This window comes from Esox lucius, chromosome 11, assembly GCF_011004845.1.
Source record: "Esox lucius isolate fEsoLuc1 chromosome 11, fEsoLuc1.pri, whole genome shotgun sequence".
Classification (NCBI taxonomy): domain Eukaryota; kingdom Metazoa; phylum Chordata; class Actinopteri; order Esociformes; family Esocidae; genus Esox; species Esox lucius.
The window spans coordinates 20,373,575-20,399,284 of NC_047579.1; the positions used below are offsets into that span (position 1 = coordinate 20,373,575).

Sequence of the window (25,710 nt, forward strand, 5' to 3'; positions counted from 1 at the left end):
GGCTGTTTGAATGCAATTAAAAAATACCTATACCTTCTGTTTCAATGCAAAGTAAACAAAATGTGCTTTTGTTTTACAAGTAGAAACATAGTCTAAAGCGAAAATACTGAATGACACTCTTTATATGAAATGTATTGGCAATAAATATACATTGGAAATAACATTTGAGTTTTGAGGCTATGGAATTTTAAGCTTCATTCAGGTTGAAGAGTCTGAACGAAGGTTCGCTTCAATTCACTTACTATGGGGACGCGCTAACGTTCCAGCTCAGCCAGCGTTCTTTTGCCGTTTTTGAGGTTAATTTCAGTTTTTAGTAGATGTCTCCAAGACCTGCCTAAAATAAGCATTAGTGATGTCCATCGAATTGTTGATGCCTGGTCCCCTGCTCCAACAAGCAAGCGGAACAAGGGATTCAAACTCTACGTATCGAGTTATCTGCACAACTACAAGGGTAAGTAGTTTACTGTGGTGTGCCGGCCGGCTATCGGCTAAGCTAGTTAGCGACGTGTTCTTTTCTAGTGTAATATTAGGCCAAACAATAGAACGCATAAAAATTCACCCTAGCCTCAAAAACGGCAAAAGAACGCTGGCTGATCTGGAACGTTAGCGCGTCCCCGTAGCAAGTGAATTGAAACGAACCTTCGTTCAGCCTCTTCAACCTGAATGAAGCTTAAAATTCCATAGCCCTTTTTTTACTACTGTAACCTCATTTCACAACGAAACTGAAAAATAACAACTGGCATAGGAAGTAAACATCTGGTCCTATATGTATTAATTGCGCTAAAACCTGCATTAAGTGAAAGTATATAAAAATTCGCCTTTTCTTACAATTTCTAGTCTAGCGTTTGAAGTCATTGAATGGCGCAAGCTATATTTTATTAAAAAGAGGACATTCTCCTGATTAAAACGATGCCTCCCTTGTACCTTGAAACTTAAATGAGTCACGTACATTATATATATTTTTTCGTACAACAGCATCACTCATCTTGTTGTGAGTTTAGCTGAATGACATTGATACAATAACTACTGTATCAATATAGGTGACGATAACTGACTTTTACTTCAAGTGAAATGACGAGAGAATCGTGTAGCCAGCGAAGAGTTTGACTCTCTTGAAGAAACCCTAAAACATAATCCGAAAATCCACCAGAAATCCACGCAATATAACAGTATACTAGTGATGGCTGTTCTAGTAGCAAGATATTATGCTAGCAGCCTTAACTCAGTTTTTCTTTTTTCAGAATAAATGCCATCATGGAACTACACTCACCTAAGGGATTATTAGGAACACCATAATAATTCTGTGTTTGACCCCCTTTCGCCTTCAGAACTGCCTTAATTCTATGGGGCATTGATTCAACAAGGTGCTGAAAGCATTCTTTAGAAATGTTGGCCCATATTGATAGGATAGCATCTTGCAGTTGATGGAGATTTGTGGGATGCACATCCAGGGCACGAAGCTCCCGTTCCAACACATCCCAAAGATGCTCTATTGGGTTGAGATCTGGTGACTGTGGGGGCCATTTCAGTACAGTGAACTCATTGTCATGTTCAAGAAACCAATTTGAAATGATTCAAGCTTTGTGACATGGTGCATTATCCTGCTGGAAGTAGCCATCAGAGGATGGGTACATGGTGGTCATAAAGGGATGGACATGGTCAGAAACAATGCTCAGGTTGGCCGTGGCCAAGGTTGTGCGTGTTGTGGATTCACAAATGCTTTGCTGCAAACCTTGGTTGTAACGAGTGGTTATGTCAGTCAAAGTTGCTCTTCTATCAGCTTGAATCAGTCGGCCCATTCTCCTCTGACCTCTAGCATCAACAAGGCATTTTCGCCCACAGGACTGACGCACACTAGATGTTTTTCCCTTTTCACACCGTTCTTTGTAAACCCTAGAAATGGTTGTGCGTGAAAATCCCAGTAACTGAGCAGATTGTGAAATACTCAGACCGGCCTGTCTGGCACCAACAACCATGCCACGCTCAAAATTGCTTAAATCACCTTTCTTTCCCATTCTGACATTCAGTTAGGAGATTGTCTTGACCAGGACCACACCCCTATATGCATTGAAGCAACTGCCATGTGATTGGTTGATTAGATAATTGCATTAATGAGAAATTGAACAGGTGTTCCTAATAATCCTTTAGGTGAGTGTATATAAGGCGATATTGTTGACAATCTAGTTTGTCAATCTAGTCTGTAATTTTGTGTTTAATGTCTGTTCCAATGTTGTTCTTGTCTGTTGTTTTTTAACATACTAGATTAACTATATGGCCTTATACATTCCAATTATGGCTTTTATTGTGATGTGTGCTGCCAGCATAATGTCATGATGCTAAAATAACGCTAATGAAGCCTTGTTTGGCCATCACTACAGTAACGTTTCATTTTAGGCTTCCCGTAGCTGCAGAAGGTTGTTGCCAGCGAAGTTTTTGTCTATTCTGAACAAATCCACTTTTACCACTGGCCGTTTCAACAGCTAATTATCCATTTGTGAATGAAACTGAGTATCTATCAATATAGGTGACGATAACTGACTTTTGTAAAGAGAGAATCAAGCAGGCAGCGAAGTGTTTGTCGATCTTGAAATCCCTTATATCCACCAGAACTGTTTTACTTTAGGCTTCCTATTACGTGGCTACATAAGGTTACAGCCAGCGAAGTTTGTGTCTGTCCTGAACCTCCGGCATCATGTGTTTAGACTGTTACAGGAGTCGAACGTGGGACCCGCGTCTCTTACCACTACGCTATTTAACTAGGGGTGGGTAGTCGACCAGTAAGAGACCTTCAGTCTTCTAGGACGGCTCTGCTTATGCGGTCCGGCAAAAAAGTCATTATGGGGTATTGTGTGTAGATTAAGATGATATATTATGTAGATTTATTATATTTACAGGTGCTCCTTAGTTTTCATACCCTGGTAGAAATGTTGGCATTGATTTTTACAAAAAAACTATTTTATTTAAGGCTAGTGATCATATGAAGCCATTTATTATCACATAGTTGTTTGGCTCCTTTTTAAATCATAAAGATAGCAGAAATCACCCAAATTGCCCTGATCAAAAGTTTACATAACCTTGAATGTTTGACCTTGTTACAGACACACAAGGTGACACAGGTGAAAATGGCAATTAAACATGAATATCCCACACCTGTGGCTTTCTAAATTGCAATTAGTGTCTGTGTATGAATAGTCAATGAGTTTATCTCTCTGTGGATGCACTGAGCAGGCTAAATTCTGAGCCGTGTGGAGCAGAAAAGAACAGTCAAAAGACCTGCATAACAAGGTAATGGAACTTTATAAAGATTGAAAAGGATATAAAAGGATATCCAAAGCCTTGCAAATGCCAGTCAGTACTGGACTGTTCAATCACTCATTAAAAAGTGGAAAATTCAGGGATCTCTTGATACCAAGCCAAGGTCAGGTAGACCAAGAAAGATTTCAGCCAAAACTGCCAGAAGAATTGTTCAGGATACAAAGAAAAACCCACAGGTAAAAAGATGCTCTGGAAAAAGATGGTGTGGTTGTTTCAAGGAGCATTATACAACGATACTTGAACAGAAATGAGCTGCATGTTTGAGTCTCCGGTCACCAATGCCAAAACAAAGCCATGTTGTCAGAAAATACTGGCAGACAAGCTGCGCATGGGACGCTCTTGGACTTTCCTGCAAAACAATGCCCCTAAGCACAAGGCCCAGTTGACCTTCCAGTGATTACAGCAAAAAAAGGTGAAGGTTCGGGAGTGGCCATCACAGTCTCCTGACCTTAACATCATCGAGCCACTCTGGGGAGATCTCTGTGCGGTTCATCCAAGACGAACAAGGACTTGACCAGGAAGCATTTTGCCAAGACTAATGGGCAGCTTTACCACCTGCAAGAATTTGGGGCCTCATAGACAACTATTACAAAAGACTGCATGCTGTCATTGATGCTAAAGGGGGCAATACACAGTATTAAGAACTCAGGGTATGCAGACTTTTGAACAGGGGTCAGTTCATTTTTTTCTTTGTTGCCATGTATTGTTTGTTCCATTCGGTTATGACCTACTGTTGAATGTAAATCCCATAAGAAATATCACATGTTTTCTTTACAAATGGTACATATATTACCAATTCTCCAATAGTATGCAAACTTTCGAGCACAAATGTAAGTACTTAATAAAATGTGGAGAAAGTGACAGGGTTTAAAACTTCTGAAGGCATAGTTGAACAAAACCAAAACTATTTTGAGAAAAAAATTATTTTTGGACAGATTGGGAGTAAACAGAGAGAGTCTGACAGAAATCCAAACAATTATCACTTGTATGGTGGTGGATATGGGATGCTGTAGGTCTCTTTTGTTTTCAAAGGCCCTTGGAATCTTTACATACATGGCATTATGTACTCAGTCAAGTACATTGAGATTTTAGTACAATATGCTGGTCTCTCTGCCAGGAGGATAAAACTGGGTCATCGCTGGATCTTCCAGTATGACAATGATCCAAAGTGTTCATCCTGATCTAGACACCTTGATCACAGAAACAAGCTTTGCATGATGGCCATTTCTTTCCCCTGACCTTAACTCCACTGAAAACATGTAAAAAAAAAAAAAAAAGAAGAGTTCACAAGTGATGTCCAAGGACTGTAGGATCTGGAGAGATGTTGCATTGATGAGTGGTCTCAGATTCTTGCTCTGTGTTTTCCCACCTCCTTAAACATTAGAGCAGAAGACTTGAGGCTGTTTTCTTGGCAAGGGAAGGCTGTACAAAGTACTTAATGCCGGGATGCCAATTTTGAGAATAATATTTATTTTCTGTATTAAGAATAGTTTTTTTCTTTAAGTATTTTCAAAGGTTTGATTTCTTACATACTATCTTTTTTGTGTAAAATTCTGCAGATTCTTTTTATATCCTTTTTTACTTGTCTTTGACAATAATCCCAGAGGTAAATGTGTGTATTGATTGGATCACTAGGCCTAGGTTTCCATTGGCTGCCAGGGACATTTAAGGGGTACGAACTGTGCAGAGCCAATCCAATAACAAATTACTATGTTTCACAAGAAGCAACCAAAGTTAACTCAACCCCATGTTTAGTAAGTGGGATTGGATAGGAACTGGTGTGGGCAGAGTGGAGCTACAGCATGATGACGCGTAACCTACAATTACGTTTTTATAAAACAAAATGGTGGCTTTCAGAGCTACAAAGAATAGCCTGCATTTACAAAGAAGTTAATGTGAGCAACAGTCCACCCTTACTAGTCACTGCTCAACTCCACCGTGGTTAATGTAGCTAGACCACAGCTGCGCTATATTCTGCGTAAAAATAAGCCTAGTCAAGTTAGGCTTAAATTAGAACAGCCCCCTAATCACAGGTACTACGAGTAGGCTGAGACTGGGAAATGGAAATGTTTCTATTTTACATATCGTATAGGCCAGGCAATAGACAGTGTAAACTTTTTGTTGTTGCCTAGATACTAAGACTATGAGAAAGATCTATGTTTTAGTCAAAGTTATTGTGTATCTTGGGGTTTAGGCCTGAAGTAGAACCTTCAGTTGAACGAAGGAGAGCAAGATTGCAAGAGTCTCTGACCAGAATCTTGGCTCATATTTTCTGTTACTTTTCAAACTACTCTGCACATTGAATCGGCTAAAACATCATAGGCTATGAAAAAAGCTTCAGGCCTATAATATGCTGTGTAGACAGTTTATTTTTATTTTATCTAAGTAAACAAGCAGCCCTCAGGAAGTCCTTTTCCTCTAGATAAGGTTGGTTCCTTATCTCGTTGAGTCTTTCCTCTTATTCTTATCAGTCGGAGAAATTCACCCTTTCCTTATTCCTCAATTTGAAGTGTGATAATGTGTTCTCAGTTTTTCTAGTAGTCTACACTCTAGGCCCAACCTCTGACCCTTTTGGGGAGCTATAATCTTAATATTTTACACTCATCTCAGTGCCAATATAGATGTTGCTTAATTGAAATAATAATGCATAACCATAGTAGAATGTGTCATCCAGAGAAAGTTTACAGATAAGAACAGTATTAAATATGGTGAAAACAACAGTTTACATGACAAGATCTGATCCAAATATTATGTGGTTGATTTCATATTTTACATGTGTTATATTCCGATAAACGTTTTAGAGTGAGAGGTCTAACTGCTGTCACCACGCACCTATCCAATCTGGGCACAGTTCCTCAGAAATGTCAGGGCACTTTTTAGACTCAGTCCTCCACTTCTATATATGGTGCTTATAACAATTAAATAGTTGGAACAATAACTATACTTACTATACGGTTGGGGGAGTATTTGTGGTGTTGGGGGAATATTTTTCAGGTATATGGATATGATTATGCGGGACGTTGAAGACTGTTGTGAGAGACCACTGTAAAATGGAGGAATTCATGGCATAAGAAAACCATAACATGACACCTGGGAAAGATGGGCTGATCTGTGGACATAGGAACAGATGGTAGCCAAGATCGGTTACGATAACTACGGGAACTGTACTTTTCTTAAAAGGAAAAAAGAAAGCAAAATATTATTTTCAATCATTAAGTTTAAGACTATATACTGGTTAATGCTGTGCTTTTGAAAATAATTTAGTTTCTTCACATGTTGTGTTATATATATATATATATAAACACTCACCTAAAGGATTATTAGGAACACCATACTAATACTGTGTTTGACCCCCTTTCGCCTTCAGAACTGCCTTAATTCTACGTGGCATTGATTCAACAAGGTGCTGAAAGCATTCTTTAGAAATGTTGGCCCATATTGATAGAATAGCATCTTGCAGTTGATGGAGATTTGTGGGATGCAAATCCAGGGCACGAAGCTCCCGTTCCAACACATCCCAAAGATGCTCTATTGGGTTGAGATCTGGTGACTGTGGGGGCCATTTCAGTACAGTGAACTCATTGTCATGTTCAAGAAACCAATTTGAAATGATTTGAGCTTTGTGACATGGTGCATTAACCTGCTGGAAGTAGCCATCAGAGGATGGGTACATGGTGGTCATAAAGGGATGGACATGGTCAGAAACAATGCTCAGGTTGGCCGTGGCATTTAAACGATGCCCAATTGGCACTAAGGGGCCTAAAGTGTGCCAAGAAAACATCCCCCACACCATTACACCACTACCACCAGAATGCGCAGTGGGAACAAGGCATGATGGATCCATGTTCTCATTCTGTTTACGCCAAATTCTGACTCTACCATCTGAATGCCTCAACAGAAATCGAGACTCATCAGACCAGGCAACATTCTTCCAGTCTTCAACTGTCCAATTTTGGTGAGCTTGTGCAAATTGTAGCCTCTTTTTCCTATTTGTAGTGGAGATTAGTGGTACCCAGTGGGGTCTTCTGCTGTTGTAGCCCATCCGCCTCAAGGTTGTGCGTGTTGTGGCTTCACAAATGCTTTGCTGCATACCTTGGTTGTAACAAGTGGTTATTTCAGTCAAAGTTGCTCTTCTATCAGCTTGAATCAGTCAGCCCATTCTCCTCTGACCTCTAGCATCAACAAGGCATTTTCGCCCACAGGACTGCCGCATACTGGATGTTTTTCCCTTTTCACACTATTTTTTGTAAACCCTAGAAATGGTTTTGCGTGAAAATCCCAGTAACTGAGCAGATTGTGAAATACTCAGACCGGCCTGTCTGGCACAAACAACCATGCCACGCTCAAAATTGCTTAAATCACCTTTCTTTCCCATTCTGACATTCCGTTTGGAGTTCAGGAGATTGTCTTGACCAGGATCACACCCCTAAATGCATTGAAGCAACTGCCATGTGATTGGTTGATTAGATAATTGCATCAATGAGAAATTGAACAGATGTTTCTAATAATCCTTTAGGTGAGTGTATACCGATCAGCCATAACATTATGACCACTGACAGGTGAAGTGAATAATACTGATAATGTCTTTAACATGGCACCTGTCAGTGGGTGGGATATATAAGATGGCAAGTGAACATTCTGTCCTCAAAGTTGATGTGTTAGAAGCAGGAAAAATGGGCAAGTGTAAGGATCTGAGTGACTTTCACATGGACCTAATTGTGAGGTCTTCAAAATTCCAGCACTTGTGGGGTGTTCTGCAGTGGTCAGTACCTATCAAAAGTGGTCCAAGGAATGTAAAGCGGTGAACCGGCGACAGGGTCAAGGCTTATTGATGCATGTGGGGAGCAAAGTCTGGCCTGTGTGGTCAGATCCTATAGAACTACTGTAGCTCAAATTGGGCACCCGTTTGGCAGCCCCAGGCCACGTGATTCTCCCTGGGGCATTGGCCCTACGCTGATACGGAAGTGGGTGCATTCCCACCACATTATGATTTATGATTCATTACATTATTATGCAAATGTTTCTGCGATCAACCTAAATACTACCCTGTGATGACATGGGTACTACCCTGTGCTAACAGAAAGCAAGTTTTTAGACATTTGTTCCAATGTCTTGAACATAAAAAACACCTTGGCACTCTTGGATTTGGACGGTTTCTCCCATTCTTCTTTGTAGATCCTCTCCAGCTCAGTGGTGAGTATTGGTGAACTGTCATCTTCAAGTCTCCCTTTTGCAGAAATAACTTTGTGTAGCTGTTTTTTGTGACTGTCTGTCGGACTGTTACATTGGCTGAGAGGCATTCTTTCACTCTTTACTGTACTGCATCAACTGTGTCATGTTTGAGGGCTTTCTTGCATACATTGCTCGCTTCAAGTCTCCCCCTAGCATTTCCATAGGGTTGAGATCTGGGCTTTAACTCAGACATTCCATAACCTTTTACGTCTACATTTTGAGCCGTTTGGTTCAGCAACAACTTTTTGACAGATGGCCTCACATTCTGCTCAATAATTCTCTGGTAAATATGTAATTCATAACTGACTCATTTATGGCAAGTTGGCCAGGCCCTGTGGCAACAAAGTAGCCCAAAACTTTTATGCTATTTCCGCCAGGCTTTAAGGTTGTTATATGGTTCTTCTGTTTGCATCTGGCTTTCACAGCCAAACTATTCCACTTTTGACTCATCTGTCTAAGACATGTTGTTCCAGTAGTTTTGTTTTTTTCGTGCATGTTGTGTGTCAAATGTCAGTCATGTCTTTATTCTTTTTTCAGAACAGGGGCTTCTTCCTGACCTCACATGTTGTCTTGAGTTTGTGCAGTCTCCTCCTGACAGTTGACTCATGCACTTCGACATTGAATGTGGCTTGAGAGGCCTCTAGATCCCTTATGTTACCCTGGGGTTCTTAGATACTTTTATGAGCAACTTTTAGTCAGATCTTGGCCAGAATTTGTTGTGATGACCTTTCCTATGTAGATTGCCAGTGTTCTGGACTTAATTCCATTTATGCAGTGCTTGGAATCAATGTGCTTGGAATTTTGCTCTGATATCAACATACTTTTGTAATGAAAGTCCTCTTTCCAGGGCTTGTGCTTTTTCACATGACTTGCATGTACCTGACTTGTGGTCAGAAAAAAAAAATTGTTTAGTTGTCCTCCAATGGTAACTTAAAGGATGCAGTATTTTAGGATACAAATTAAAGAAATTATGAACCAAGCTGATTTTATGCTGATAAAGTACAGCACATGTATTTATTTTTGCTTAAGTTTTAATGTTCTGAAGTAACATTTCAATCCCACTCTGGTCTTGGCATCACCAACAGCTTGCATAAACATTGCAGGTAGGCTCAACTGCATGATGACATTATTTGTTTGGCAAATGTCACCAGATTTAATAGCCTAATTGGACAGAAATATCAATATTATCCTTTTTCATTTTTACCAACATGTACAGTGGAAGTACAACAATTTTTTTCCCCCACTGATTCAATTCAAGCCTAGCTTTCACTAATGGTTACACAAAGTGAAGCTACAGACAAGGACATTCTCATTGCCTCTTCAGAAAGATGCTGGCAATACGAGTCACTGACACACTGCAAATGTATTTACCTTAAATACATTTAGTTAATGTAGATTCTCTGTTACTGATTATTGACCTGCCTATAGACAGGGCCTGGGGGGGCTGATCATAGGTCAGCAGTTTTGTAAACCAGTATGAGCTCAACTTCTAGCACTCTTTGGATCGAAAGCGGTAGGAAGAACATCTACTTGAATTCTCAGAAAATCTCTTCCACCAGAAAGGAGACCAGGATAAGTTATCACATAGGCAACTCAAGAGCATATAGTCATCATTATAAAAGGTGCTACAGTGCCAGTCCTTGTAAAATATTTTAAAAAAGTGCAGTGTTATCTAATTTTGGCATGCATCTTCTACTTTTGATTACAAATGTTTCATCATCCCAGCCATTCAAAGGGAAACGGTGTGGTCTTAATATTTTCCCACTGTTGATAGCACCTCACAGACTTTTTCCCTTGAAGAGCTGCTGAAACATCCCCTCCCCTTTGTGTTACTCTTATTTCACTCTCTGCAAACGTAGTAGTTAATCGTTTCTCTCTCGCTTCATCTTTGCCTATTTTTCTCTCTCTCTGCCTTTCTCTTTCTCAATCTCTTTGCTTTCCTCTGACCCCCCCAACCTCTTTCTTTCCTCTATAAATAAATTGAGCTGGTCTCCTGGTAACTATTCTTGAGCCATCAGCGGAATCCGATTTAAAAAAATATTTGCAGTTAAATGGCTCTCGACTACATGCTGCTTGTTTGATAATTGACTTCACTCAGCTGAATGGAGGGATGATTAGTTTGGAATATCATGATTTTTCTAAAGCTGGGGAACATGAAAGGGAGTTAGAAGTGATGGTGTTACGATGGATAAGTCCAATGAGCTTTTAACCAGTTCTGCGTCGTTTGAAGATTTTGGGGGGACTGCATACCTTGATCTTCTGTCATACTGACACAGACGCATCATGTTTATCTGATTTGGAGAGGTAGAATCAGGGCCTTATTTCCACTAATGAGGTTTATATGGAAACCGGGCCGACTTCATCCAGTGGCGTCTTGAAGCCCGAGGCTACGCTTCCTCCACTTTAGTCTCGCTGCAATAAAGTTGAAGGATATAGATACACGCACTTGTACTGTCTTAGGGCTTTGTGTTCCCGGTGCGTTCATCTTGTCGTAGCATCATTCTCTGTTGTTCTGGTTGGTCGTGGAAGCGTAATATCTTTCAACCTTAGTTTAAAAAGGAGACCAGGCTTTTGATGAGTAGTGTTTAGTTGGACTCGGTGGGTGGTTGGTCCAGAGGTTAATGAAGGGCATGCAGTATGAAACACATGGTTTTCAATAATGAGCAAAACACACAGGACTGTGGCGGATGAGCTGTATCCTGTGCATCATTAGTGTACTTGCACTTGTTTTGATGAGAAGATGAAGAGTCCAGCACTGTAGTCGTTTCTTAGACTGGCTGAAATCCAACCTTTATCCACTTTGAAGACGAGTTTGTGTGTCTAAATGACAGTTGAGTTTATGATTAGATATTTGGGATTTCTGGGGTCAGTGAGTGCGTGATCCTGGTCTATGTGTACCTGTTGGAATTCAAAATCCCCACAAAAATAGTAAAACCTGGTTTTTGGCAGGTCTGCACTTAGATTTCCAGGTAAGGTTTAGGGCAATTTGGCGTAGTGTTAGAATTTAGGTTATTTTAAAGATTAGGCATTACTGGTTAAGGTTAGGCTTTCAGGCTAGGGTAAGTTTAGGCATAAGAGGTTAGGCTATTCAGGTTAAGTTTAGGATTGGGGCTAGGGGATAAGTAACATTGATCATTTCTTGGGTAGGGATAGATTTCAGTTCCACACAAGGATATAAAAAAAAAAACGTATGTGCACTTGTGCAAGCGCATACGGAAGCGTTTTTACAGATAATTTAAAGATAAAGACAGCTCAAAAATGTTGCTGTCCCTTGCTTCTCTGCAAGCATCTCGACAAGCTTGAACTGTTTCAAAATGAGGTAAGGGCCAAGTAAAACCAGTAATGTGATGGAGCAAACCAGTGGCTACACACATATTGTTTTCCCTATAGAGTACTCTTACTGGAGCAGCATTGATTTAGAGCAGGTGAGATGGACGATGATTTTAGCAATGGAGAGAGCCGGTCAATCTAATCAGGTGAGATCCATTTATCTTGTATCTTAGAAAGAATTTCGCTGGTGTGATGTAGTTTGGGCTAGATTTGGAGGAGCATGATATTACCAGAGCATGATATTACTGAGATGGCTTACCCTTTTGGCTAGGTGTTAATTTGATCTGATCTTTACTGCCTCAGTAGTTTCGCCGCCGGCTTTAGGTCTTTCATTAGCATGCACCTCCACTACCGTGTTTATTCACTTCATTAGGGAGCTGCCTATGCCTAGTGCCCTGGTGCTTCCTTTCAACAATCACCAATGACAGGCTAAATCATTGAGTGTGTGTATTCGTGCGTGCGTGCGTGCGTGTGAGTGTGTGTTTGCAAGTCCGCCATCTGAGTCGTTACAGCCCTATTAAGTCCCCTCTCAGGCAGCATCCGAATAAAGCCTGCGCCCCCATTTCGAAGGTCCCCCTCCGTGTCGCTTAGTATTCCAAGAGGCAGGCACTGCTCTAATCTGGATTCCAGAGCGGGTTGCCGCAGGTTTTTGTTTGCTCTTACGGCCCTGATAATCTTGTTCTGCTGCTGTCAAGTGGAGGAGGCGTCTCTCCACCCAGCACACCCAGGCCAACCCCCACCATTTTGAGCCAGCAGAGCAGATGATGGAGGAGCCTTCGAGGTATCCTTGAAGTATTACCCTCTAGCCTTTCTGTCGGTGCGCCTCAGCTCAGCGGCCACGCAACACACGCACGCATATATTGAGCGACACACAGAATGACGGCGACACACATTCATGGAGGGGGCCGTGATGTGGACTGTGCTGTGAAGGGTAACCCATACCTCCTTGAACAAAGACTGTTCCCTCTCGTAACGGCACGCCGCCTCGCCGTGCCCCTGGAGTGTCCCCGTAAGTCCCCGCCTACAGAGGCATGACACCGGGCTCGGAGCCGTACAACAGCGGTCATGTCACATCAGCATCTGTTTACTGTTTATTTATGGTTCCATCCATTCCCTACCCTCCTTCCAAAGAGTAGACTTTGAACGCTTTATCGTATGAATTACGCATAATCGTGGTAGAAACTCCCTGCTCTGTGTTCTGACCAATCTTTTTTTATCCATGTCAGGGAGTGTGAAAGTGTATACTTCTGGAAAAGGATGGGGAATTGGGTATTTGTGTGTCTCAGTTAGCCACAAGTTAATACTGTAGACATAAAAACTAACTGATGGAGATATCGCTGATATCACCATTGTGTTCTAATTGAAAAGTCCAGATAAATCATTTAGTAAGAATTATTTGAATTTGAACCAAAACACACAAAAAAAGTTCAACTTTCACAACCATCTCCAAGACTTTACAAACGAAACCGTGGGGAAATTGGACTAATGCTTCACAAGTCTTACATTCAATTAGTATTAGCTAACATTGCATGCTTAGCATATGTTTGTCTATAGTGTCCCCATATTTTTAAATGTAATATTGTCACACATCTTACAATTGTCAACATATCACTAATTGGGAACAAGACTTTTTAGTACAAAGTTACAAGCATTTGTAATTTGGCCAATATGTTTCGCATTGGTCAGCCGTTATTGAACACCATTTTGGAAGGCATTGCTTAACTGTCATCCATGAACATATCATGGACCCGCATATAAAATCTCAAGTCCATCGGCCATACGGTTTACAATAAGTGAACTTTTTTAGTTTGTTAGTTTATTTTTAAAGGAAATGTGATGAATGTCAATTCAATCCAGAATTTGGCAGTGAAGAACTGAAATGAATGACATATTTCGTAGTCAGTAACCAATGTGAGATATTTACCAGGTTACTACCGGAGTAGCAGATGTCGAGAGAGTTGAGGTAGAGGGGATTTGCAGAAAAGGGATTTGTAAGTAAGTTGTAAGTCATAAAATGTTGTCTGGCATAGTGAATGTATCGAGTTAACCAGTGTAAAGGTCACAGTGATGAATGTTGAAGGGGTCACCGGTGACAAAATGGATTGATTTATTGAGGACCTATTTAGTAGCAAGCATGTTTGTTACCTCAACAAATTCAAAAGTTGGCAGGATGAAGGTGAAGATCACCTTATTGTAGAATAATAAATACATTCTGGATAACATGAGACTGAAACTGGATGGTATTGTTATTGAATGTGTGCACGGTCCAGCCATATGCCAAGGTATTTGTAGGTGTCGAAATAGTCCAGCTGAACTTTGATTAAAGAGCTTACACCAAAGAAATGTAAAAGCAACATGAAAGGGGTTGGTCCCTTGTTTCTTGAGCTGAATTGAAATATTCCATTCGCACAAAATGCTTGTTTTTCTATTTTCAATAAAAGGATGCTGTAAAATGTGCAGTTTTGTCACACAAAAACAGATTTAAGTGCTGTAGCCGGATCATTGAGTGTTAATTTCTCAACCATAAGCCACTATCCAAAAATGTTTTAGAATTTGTCAGTAAGTCCAACTGGCGACAACTGCAAACCATATACAGTTAGGTCTAGAATTAATTGGACAATGACACAGGTTTTGTTATTTTGGCTGTTTACAAAATATATTCAAGTTACAGTTACAAAATGAATATGGCAATATAGGTACTCAGCTTTAACCAGTCTCTCAGCTTTAATATCCAACTTGGAGGAAGGGTTAAGGAATTACAGCTCTTTAATATGTAGCTCCCTCTTTTTCAAGAGACCAAAAGTAATTGGACAATTGACTCAATCTGTTTCATGGACAGGTGTAGGCTATTGCTTCAGGCGGTTTGAATGTTATCATTGGATTGAATGGGCCTTATCAGTGGTTATCAGCCTCATAGATATGGGTCAGAAGGGGCCTGCTAGCCTACTGGTAGGCTCAGAAGGCTGTTATCATCCATTCGCATGAAGCATACACTACCATGTAAAACACGGTGGAGGCAGTGTGATGGCATGGCTGTGCATGGCTTCCAATGGCACTGGGTCACTAGTGTTTATTGATGATGTGACTGAAGACAGAAGCAGCCAGATTAATTCTGAAGTGTATAGGGATATGTTGTCTGCTCAGATTCAGGCAGTTTCAGCGAAGTTGATTGGACGGTGCGTCACTTTACAGATGGACAGTGACCCAAAACATACTGCGAAAGCAACACAGGAGTTTTTTTAGCCAAAGAAATAGAATATTCTGCAATGGCCAAGTCAATCACCTGATCTCAACGCAATCAAGCATGCATTTCACTTGCTGAAGACAAAATGAAGGCAGAAAGACCCACCAACAAACAACTGAAGACAGCTGCTGAAACATCACAAAGCAAGAAACCCAGCGTTTGGTGATGTCCATGCGTTCCAGACTTCAAGCAGTTGTTGCCTGCAAAGGATTCTTGACGAAGAATTAAAAATTTATATTTTATTTCTGATTGTGTTAATTTGTCCAATTAAATTGGAGCCCCTAAAATAAGGGGAGTGTGTATGAAAATGTTTGCAATTCCTAAACATTTCATACAATGTATCGGTTCAACCCCTTGAATTAAAGCTGAATGTCTGCCCTTCAATTGCATCTGGGTTGTTTCATTTCAAATCCATTGCAGTGGCCATACAGAGCCAAAATTATGCTGCTCAAATATTTCTGGACCTAACTGTATAACAATGCCAGCCCAGAACCTCTCCACCTGTTTTCTTCACATACGGGATGATGTACTGGGCTGTACTATTCAGTAAGATCTTTGAAATTGTCGAATTGAGTTCATTTTGCTCAGTATAGTTTTCTTTGTATATTTATGTTTAGATGGATTTCAAGCTGTATGGTGTGGTAGGTTGTAGGCATTTCCTGACAGTGTTCAGTGAGGGGACGTTTGAAAGCGGGATTCTGTTGTGGGCATTAAGGTGGATGAGGCAGTTACCAGCAGCAACATTTTAATACACGCGTAGACTACAGTCAGCCTAAGGGGTCCACACCTTGAGGAACAACCATATGTCCCAGAGGTGTAGACAGCAGGCACTCCGATTACCACGTTCCTTACCCTTGACACACAGCTAACCTGTTGCGTGACCCTAAATCGAAGACACGAGAGCCTGCTTTTCTTTTCACAAATGACTACGAGATTTGACTTTAGCGGTGCTCTAGTGGAGCGCCCTCTCATGGCCCCTGCTGCCCTCTGTGGGTTTATTAACCTGGCAAGCTGCTAGGTGTTTTCAAGGTTGGGCTGGGGGTTCTGTGTCCCAAATGGCACCCTGTTCCCTGCTGTAGTGCGCCACTTTTGACCTTAGCCTCATGTGCCTTATCAGAAGTAGGGCGCCGTTTGGGACACGCCCTGTGGCTCTCGTCGTGTTAGTTGAACTTCACAACTCTCCTAATTGGCGCATTTGGTCGGTCCGTCGTTGCGGTCCTTGCTGAGATCAGGTTTTTTATTCTTTTTTTTTTTTCCCCACAGCCCGCTATTCTCATGCTCCCCCAAATGTGTCGAGAGTGCATTTTTTTTTTCACAAGGCTGTTTTCTCCTTCATCACTTTCTCGCTACCTCTCTTTCTGCTTTCTCCTCATCTTTCCTCTCTATCCTGCTGTCTTTTTGTTCTCTCTCTCTCTCATGGAGGGTGAAGGGCCACACTCAGTGCTTTCCATTTCCTATGGGTGTGATGTCTCCTCTATGCGTATCAGCTCTGATTTGTCAGCATTCTTCCAGGGCAATTCATAAAAATGCAGCGTGTGCCTACAAAAGACACTCTGTCCCTCCCCATCAGTGTTGTGTCCCCCCACCCCCTCTTGTCTGAGCCTGTCTCCGGCCCCACTTCTCTTGGGGTTCACGAATGGGAATAAATCGGTTCCTGTGACGTAGTGTTTGTCACGGAAGACGTGGGTGCCCGCTGCCCCAGTCTCTTCTGTGAGTATTACAGGGTGAATCTGTCACGGTGTTATGGCTGTGTATAGAGGCTGCCTGTCTTATTACACACTGGTTTTCTGGATGAGGATGTGGGAGAAAGTGTGCCTGTAAATTGGTTTGTGCTGAGAAAGCACCTGTGTGTGTGTGCGCGTGTTTGTGTGCGTGTGGTGGTGGCCGGAAGACTTTAGATAATTCATAATTGGCTTTGATGCTCTAATTGGTTAGAGACGATCCAATACTTAATGACTTTGTTTTATAATGTAACGGGAGAGGTCCAGGGAAACGGACACAGAGGGGGTGTTCAGGGCCCTGGTGGGCGTTTTATTAACTAAACCAGAAGGGTGAGGGGAGGAGGTGAGGGAGAAATCAAACAAACTTTTATGCGTAGGCGGCTTTGTCACTGGGGGCGGGGCGGCCATGAATGGGTGCTAGCGCCCCCGGCACCGCCCATATCCTGGGCATCTTCTCCGTTTTCCACATTGCTCCTACTGCATTTTGCCTCGGCCACGAGCTGTTCCTGGGAGACCTCAAATACCTCCCCAAACTAATTCCCTGTAGGTGGCGCATGTGCAGGGGCGGGGCTGACCCAGCTGGTGGCCAATCTTCCGGAAGCTACCAGCTGTTTCTGCTGAGGGGGTTGGCCACGCTGATTTGCAGGGTGTGGGCACGTTGGTGTTACAATACCAAACCCTTCATTTTTAAGTTACTACACATGACTGAAGTTGCTAGCGAACAATAGAGTAGTGAAAGAATTCTGGTTGAGTGGTCAGGCAAACATGGGGCTTGGTGTGAGTTAGTATGTAAACCCCTAAATTGTCCTCTATCCACCTAGCCAACCATGGTGTCCTGCCCTGTTCTCTGCTTTTAAACCATGTTCACTACAAGAAGGATACGGATAAGGGACCAAATAGTTTGGACCGCTTCGCATTTACATATTTGACATGAGAAAAACCGCCACAACCCTACTCCGTAGTACTTTGAAAGGTTTACAGGCAATTACTTACCAAAGAAACTACTGGTGTCTTTTTTACCGTCTGTTATTTATAGCCTCAACTAGATGGAAATGAATGTCGTATTCTGACTGAAATGGAATGTTAGGGACTGGCCTATTAACTACCGGAGAAAAACGGCATTATTCTGTGCAGACCGGGTACTTGAAAGGAAGCCATCAAGAATGCGAGTCACAATGTGACCCTGCATGTTGGTGTGTTCTGTTCCACCGCTGCCTGTGTGATAGTGGCATATCCAGGTCATTTTTAACAAGCAGCCCATCTCATCCGGTTTGGTTCAGGTGAGCCGTCGTCGCCCACCTGTAGCACTCCTCCCTCTTGTTGCTATAGTAACATCCTGGCGGTCTTGGCCGCACTTCTGACTGACTACTCATATATAATATATATATATATATATATATATATTTTTTTTTTATCGATGTCTGTGCTCTATGTAGCCTACATGTCCTCTCTCTCGCATGCACACATGTCATGCATTTACAGTTATTTTTCTAAAACTGTTAGTTGAGCACAGGATGCCGTGGTAGGTTGCCATGTTGTTGACACAGCTTTTTTTTGTGTGTGTGTGGAGTAAAACAGTCAGTCAGGGCCACCAATATCAGTCACAGATGTGTCCGCACAGTTGCCCCAAACCATAGACAAGGCTTACTGTGTGGACCTGTTCTGCTGGAGAAAGTTCTGGAATACTAGAGTTACAGTATTTATTAATCTCTCATGGATTCTAGTTCCCCTGTCTTCCGTCTCTTCTTCTCTTGTACTCTTCCCAGTCAGCAGATGTACTCTCCCCGGTTATCTCAAAGGTCATGTTTATTAGTTAGGCCTACCAAAATAAAAAACAGACCGACAGGAATGGACTACCTTGTCCAACATGAAACACTAATCTCTTAAATATTTTGTGACCTATTGCGTATGAAACAGGCTTTCTCAGTGCTGAGATGAGAATCTGCTTGGTCAGTTGTCTACACCATAGTCACTGTTAACCAAGCCACTCTAAACATTAGTCAGTGTGTTTTGATACCGTCCACAATCATGATGTTGTACTCTAGGCCAGGGCTTCCAGTTGAGTCTTGTAGGTTTTTCACTACAACCCTAATCCAACTTGCCAAACCAAATCTAAGGCTGTACACTATAAATATTTATAAACTGTGTGGTTAGAGCCTTTAATGCTGATTGGCTGAAAGCCGTGGTATGAAAAATAACGTTGTACTGTTTTAATTATGCTGGTAACTAACCAAGTTATAATGACAATAATTATGTTCCAGCCCCCGTGACAACCCTCTTTTTGTCTCGTTTCCTACCCCTGTCATAAAGGCATTGCAATTATACTTAGAGTTTTTTATATTTCTCAGATGGTTCCTTCTGAGGTCTGTGTGTTGCCGTTGAGCTGTTAGTCTGAGGTGTCAGCACCGGCATGTAGTTTGGAGCAGGAGGGGGCTAGGCCGTTTTCAGTTGAGCCATTTCCTGTCTGGTGGCTGCTTGTTGAGGAAGTTCCCATCTACTTTCTTCAAAAACAACCATCAGCAATGTTCACAATGCTGCTATAGTTGTGCCAAACCGCCAAATGCCAACCGTCCTTAAATGCAGTCCCACAACAAATTGGCTAGGCCTACCTGGTACTCTTAATGGAAGTACTGACATTGCTGCTTTGCGAACCAATGTCTCCATTGCAATTTGTCTCCACTATACCTCAAAAACCATGTCCTTGATTCCATGTGAACAGTTCTGCCGGAGAAAGTCCAAGGTCCCTCCCCTCGGGCCTTCTTTTACAGTGGGTTTTTAGAAACAGCCAAGGAGATAATCCTCATTCCCTATGTCACACTTGATGTGATTAAGGCAGAAATGTACACAGGAGGCACAGTTCTGATCTGTTTTTCCCGCCACACTAATTGGTCCTCTGACCAATCAGAGCTGCTTTGAGTAAGTACTGAGGTGATTGGTCAAAATAATCTGAAGTGGGCTGCCTTTGGTAGTGATTTGGGAAACAGATCCTTGAAGAATTACAGTTTGATCACCTTTCCTTCAACAATCCTCCTGAATGACCTGCTGTATGTATTATAGTTAGTCAGAATGCTATTTTGGAACAATGGAGGGAAACGACGTCTGTATGCGTTAGTGGGTTTTTTCTGATGATAATAGATTAGCTGGGGTTCTTGGTACCGCTCTCTTACCGATGCATTACATCCCTCACGAAAAGCTATCCAGTTAGACCTTGACCCAGATTTTTGTATCTGAGGAGACCAGCCCAGTAGGGGTTTGTTCATGGTGTCTGTCTAGCCAAAATGTCCTTTTTCTGTTAACCTGAACTATGACTGGGTTGTTCAGCTACAAAACAGACATGTGCATAACTGTTGGACAAAAATACATGTCCACAACGACCACTTGTGTCTTGAATAAATGTTCATAAGCCAAAACGCTCTAAAACAAGAAAAGGTGTCAATAACCAATTACAACAACCTACCCACGAATTGCTGCGCGCCTGTTGTTTGTAATTGTTGCTAGCTACTGGAGTGCTCAGAATCATGTGCATACATTTTCATGAAGCCAACTCACTTATGGATTCTCACCGCATTTTTCCTTCTCTTCCACAGAACAACCGGTGCTGTAGTTGGAAGTGGTTCTCGTGGCATGACTACTACAAACAAGGGAAACAAAGCCTTGAAGGTAAATTGATTAAATACAAACATGGGCCCCTGAACCAAAACTTACATCAGGCACAAGAAGAAATGCTGACATTGTGATGAGACGGATTCTTTATTTTGCCCAGTAAGCCTGTCCATTCACAATGTTCTCTTCAGGCTCTTACAAGGACCAATCAGAGAAGGGGACCGTTGCATTGCACAGCCGACTTTATGGAAATCGACCCACTGCACTGTTTACTTTTCGCATTAACGTCAGGGGTTGCCCACCTTCTCGTTTGCACGATAGAAAAATGTATTAGTCGGCTCCAACTCTGTCATTTCACTGCTTGTTTCCAGGCGACGTTATCCCAGAATTGAGTCACTATAAATCGATATAAACAACTGCTAATACCTCCTATTGAAGATAACGTTCCTAGGTAGGGAATCCCTGAATTATGTCATATTGCTGTCTTGTGTGTTCTCATTCCTCACCCCTTCTTGCCCTCTCCCGTCATCCTTCCCCCACAATATTCTTCTTCCTTAAGTTCTCATGACCTCTTTCCTCTTCTAAGGACTATAGTGACAATATGTGATGGGGCTCAGTGGTGAAGTCACTACCTTGCAGTAGAGCAGCATCATTGTGGCCTTGAGTCAAAATGTTGGTTGCGGCATACCGACAATTCTCGGGATCATTGCAAGGTTGCAGTGTTAATTGGCTGAGCGTAGTCCTGAGTAGGCTCTGAGTAGGCTCCGGATGGAGTTGCTGTGTCTCTAGCACCTCCTTTTGGTAGGTTGGTTGCCTGCACGTTCAGTCGTGGTTGTCGGCCAGTAAACCCATTCTCTTCCAAGCACAAAGGGGCTGGTGACTACTTTCTTGTTTAACAAGCCAGAGATAAAAAAGCAGAACGGCCTGGTGAGGAGGGTACATGACTTTGACTTTCCTTGTCCTCCCGGGAGTTGCTATGATGAGGCCCTTAGCACAAATTGTACTTTGCGAAATTGGGAACGGGAGGAAAACCAGGTAAAACATTCTACAATAAACTCTGGCATTATGCTTCGTCCTCTGGGCTTTGTACTTATTTACTCAAATGTCTCTCACCTCGATATGTCAGCTGATCTGACTGTCCCCTTCTCTCCCAGGTGAAGCGGGAGCCGGGGGAGAATGGGACTAGCCTCACAGATGATGAGCTGGTGACAATGTCTGTGCGCGAACTCAACCAGCACCTGCGCGGCCTCACCAAGGACGAGATCCTACAGCTCAAACAGCGGCGGCGCACCCTGAAGAACCGTGGCTACGCCGCCAGCTGCCGGGTGAAACGCGTCACCCAGAAGGAGGAGCTGGAGAAGCAGAAGGCCCAGCTCCAGCATGAGGTGGACAAGCTCGCCACGGAGAACGCCAGCATGAAGCTGGAGCTGGACGCGCTGCGCTCCAAATACGAGGCGCTTCAGAGCTTCGCCAGAACTGTGACGCGCAGCCCGGCCTCGGCCGCAGCCTTGACCCCAGGGGGTCGGGCCCTCGGGGGGGTTATTGGGCCCATGGTCCCTGGGAAGGTTGCCACGGCCACTAGTGTCATCACCATCATCAAGTCCAAGACGGGGGCCAGGTCGTAGTATCAGGGCGGGGATATCCGTTAGACTATGACGGAAGTGTGTACTGTAGTCAGTGCATTATAATCAAGCACAGGATTGGTTGCCTTGTCTTCAATATTACCTTGGTACTAGCTACTATTTACACTTCAACCTCATCAGATCACCCTTACTAAACTGTTGTCCTGTTCCGCCTTGCTCTCAATAGATCATACACCGTACAAGCAGAAAACTTTACTGACCCTCTTCTTGTTTTCACACGATGGTTAAATATCCCAATTTGTTGTTTCCTCTGTTTCAAGTCTCTTCTGGGTGGTAGTTTTGACATGCACACCTTCATAACCTCTAGCCAGTTCCAGATAAGCTTTCCCAAATGTGACTGCACTTACCAGGCCAAGCTACAAGCCACGCTACCAGCCTGTGGCGGTTTTAATGCACTGACTACTAAGAGAAGAAGGAAATGGTGTCAAACTCGTACTGTATGTTATCGATGTCTTGTGAGCAACCTTCAGTAAGGAACAGTAACTCACCCATCCGACCAGTTAATGTGATTTTTAGTTGATTAACAAAACAAAACAGGAAATACTGTTAACGAGTTGATCATTTATTTCGGTTCAATCCAGCCTGTCACAGAACTTTGTGAACAGGTGATGCAATAATATACGTATGCACTGAAAAATACAAAAGGTCTCTTAAAAAGTTAATATATGTGAAATCAGTCAATCTGATTGGCAAAATAATGTGATAGCATACTTAGTGCTTGATATGGGTTATTAATAATAATAATAATATAATACTATTAATAATAGGTGTTATGCTGGAGTTGACAATGCCATGTCAAGATTACAAAATTTCTTCTCTCTCCACTATCTGAAAATCAGAATGTTTTTACAGGATCTGATAATGTTTTTGGGGTAAAATATTTAATCCTTAAAACATTTCAATCTAGATTTTTGCTCCATCGAGTAAATGCATTTAAAGTGTTTTGCAGAAGTATTTTCTTTGTGTGTTAATTAATAACCTGTGAACAGGCTAGTCACATATTTCCAAAAGAATATTCACACAAGCTTTACTGTGTAATTGTCAACATGTGTGTGTATTCTAGAAGTCTTTGTCTAACTTGGAGTTCTTGATTTTTATGGATGCATAGAAAAGTATCATGCATTGTTTATAGAAACATTGAAAAAGAAAACGTAAAACAAAAAACCTGTGATATCCTTTTTGCAATTGTACCAAAAGTGGCTTACTATTGAAGTCTGATAGCTTTTTCTAGTGGCTAGACGCGTACTGTGTGAGGTAGCGCGTGACGTGATGTGTCTAAGTGACAGTTGGCAGTGTCGTTCACTGTATAGATGTCATGCTGTGCTATTTTATAGTAGGCCTAAGATAGCCTAGGTGGTGTAAACAACGAGATCTACTGTCTTCATCCATATTGACCTCTGTGATGTAGCTCTTCTCAACCAGCTGTCATTCAGAAAGGTTGTTTGAGTCGGCAATGCGAAGCAAGCATAGATGATTTTAAATGATGACCGGGTGAAATTTAAATCCCAGTATGTTAAGTGGCCCTTTTTCAACTCTGGTTTCCACTGATTAAGATATTAAAAAGTGTTGTCTTATTCATTTACCAAAGTGGGTTACTTGTAATTTGTGAATATAAAAATGACTTAAGGATAATGGATACATTGCCTCAAAACGGTTTCAGAATGAGCAAAATATGGATATGTATCATGAAGTTTACCTTAAAAAATAACTTTTCGTAATAACTATGAGAGTTCTTAGCATGCAACGTCATACAGGTGATTTAACAGCTCATCGTCAAACATGCACTAATCACCTGGTTGTTTTGTTCAGGACTGAACAAGGGTGCCCTTAAAATGTTTCTTATTATTTTCAGTTTTGTAGGGGTGGCAGCCCTGTTCATGGTCACTCATTTACAATTCCATGTTCTAAAAGGGCTTTTGTTCACACATACAAGGAAGACATGGTAAGACGTCTTAAAGTTCCTATCAGAAACTGCTGCCAGCAATGCTTCTTACATGCTCCTTAAGTTTCATTCTTTCTTTTGATCATGTACAGGATCAATTATCATTCAAAGGTGAAAGTGTATTTGTAATCACTTTACAGGATACAGTTAGTGTTGTATAATTTTTGTGAAATTGCATTAGCCTGGAATAACTAATATGATTCAGTCTTTAAACAGACAATATAGTCTTCAGCTTAATTTAGCGGTTGCTTGCTAAAAAGTGATGGCCGCACCATGCAAAATCATAGTTTTATATTCTAACAAAACCCTTTTAGGCGTTGATTAGGTCATAAAAGGTTGATGACTGCACATTTCCAACAATCTTTAGCATTGTTGTCTAGGTTGTAGTGGCAAAGGTTGTATGTTTGTAACTGTTTGAAGAAATCAGAACCACGTATACATTTTATCTTCTTAGACTACTTTCAGGTGAGCAATCCTTAAAGTACTTGTCTGGTGTTTTTATATGTCTATGAAATATTAGCAATAATTACTAATGTTTCGTATTTCTTTATTCATTAAGGCCATACAAATATAATTAACTGTTTTAAAGATTAATTTGCTGGAATGAGAAAAGCTAAAAGACGGAAGAAAAATCTAAAATAACACTCAAATTTTACCCCTTGTAATAAAACTAAACTTTAGTGTAAATGTATATTTATCTTTGGGTTGTCAAAGTGATTCATTTAAAAAAATAAATGTTAACACTATTTTTACAAAAATAGTAAAAATACATGTAAACACATTTTTCTTTTTGTGAGCCTCAGAACCCCCCACAGTCGGTGCTTGACTTGAGCCGGAACTTTCCAGATCTTTGCACAGGGTCTTTTTTCTTTATAGCAATGGCATGTAGTCCACTTATATTGCCTGTAGGTTCCACTTATATTGCCTGCTACTTGTCTGTGAATCCTGGTTAATAGTGGGTTAGTGCATGTCAGTACCCAGGATGCGCACTTCCAAGTTGTCTGAAGTAGGCAATATCAAATAGAGAAAAGAATGATGGGCAAAGAGCCTCAGAGACAATGAGCTGGTGACCATGTCTGTGGCTGCCTTTGACCATGTCAAAGGCATTTCTCTAGATAGATGGTCGGGTGTGTTTTTATACAGTAGCGTAACATAGCTGTTATTTTACTTGGTGCCTTGATCAAGAGCACAATGGTAGGCGATAGTAGAACAATGGGATCAGAGACAACAATCTTCTGTTTAAATTTTCAAATATACTGTGCCAGTTATTGTGGTAATTTGAGACCAAAACTGAATGGCCGTGAGACCAATTTGGAAAAAGAGGCTACTGCACATTTAAATCCAAGTCAATCACTTTTTAACTCAGTGTCTCATCTTACGATTAAAAGTAAGGATAGTGGAATATAAGTGGTGCACATTTCTAAATGTCTGTAGTTTTTCTTATATTAATTAATTGATTTATTAGGTAACAACCGTTTTATTTATATTCAGTCTAGCCAGCTATCTGAAGTTAGTCATTATCATGGCAGAATACCAAGCAGGTAAAGCAAGTCATGACCCCAGTGACAATCACCTAGGGGCCCACCCCATTGAATTTCTTAGTTATTCTCCCTCAGATATAATGAAGTCCATGGCAAAATCGAATTTTGGGAAATTATATGTACACATGGTCTGCCCTGT

General features: G+C 41.5%; 1 protein-coding gene across 3 annotated transcripts in view; it reads left to right on the plus strand.

The window, feature by feature from the left end:
- Positions 1-24,632, plus strand: part of LOC105013039 (transcription factor MafG) — a 29,937-nt gene extending 5,305 nt beyond the window's left edge. For all 3 annotated transcript variants that reach the window (XM_020050673.2, XM_010874287.3, XM_010874286.3), the window contains 2 exons: positions 20,430-20,502; positions 21,600-24,632. In XM_020050673.2, the coding sequence (XP_019906232.1) occupies positions 20,467-20,502; positions 21,600-22,070 (507 nt within the window). In that variant the 5' untranslated portion in view covers positions 20,430-20,466 and the 3' untranslated portion in view covers positions 22,071-24,632. The remainder of the gene's footprint in view (positions 1-20,429; positions 20,503-21,599) is intronic.
- The last annotated feature ends 1,078 nt before the right edge of the window (positions 24,633-25,710 follow it).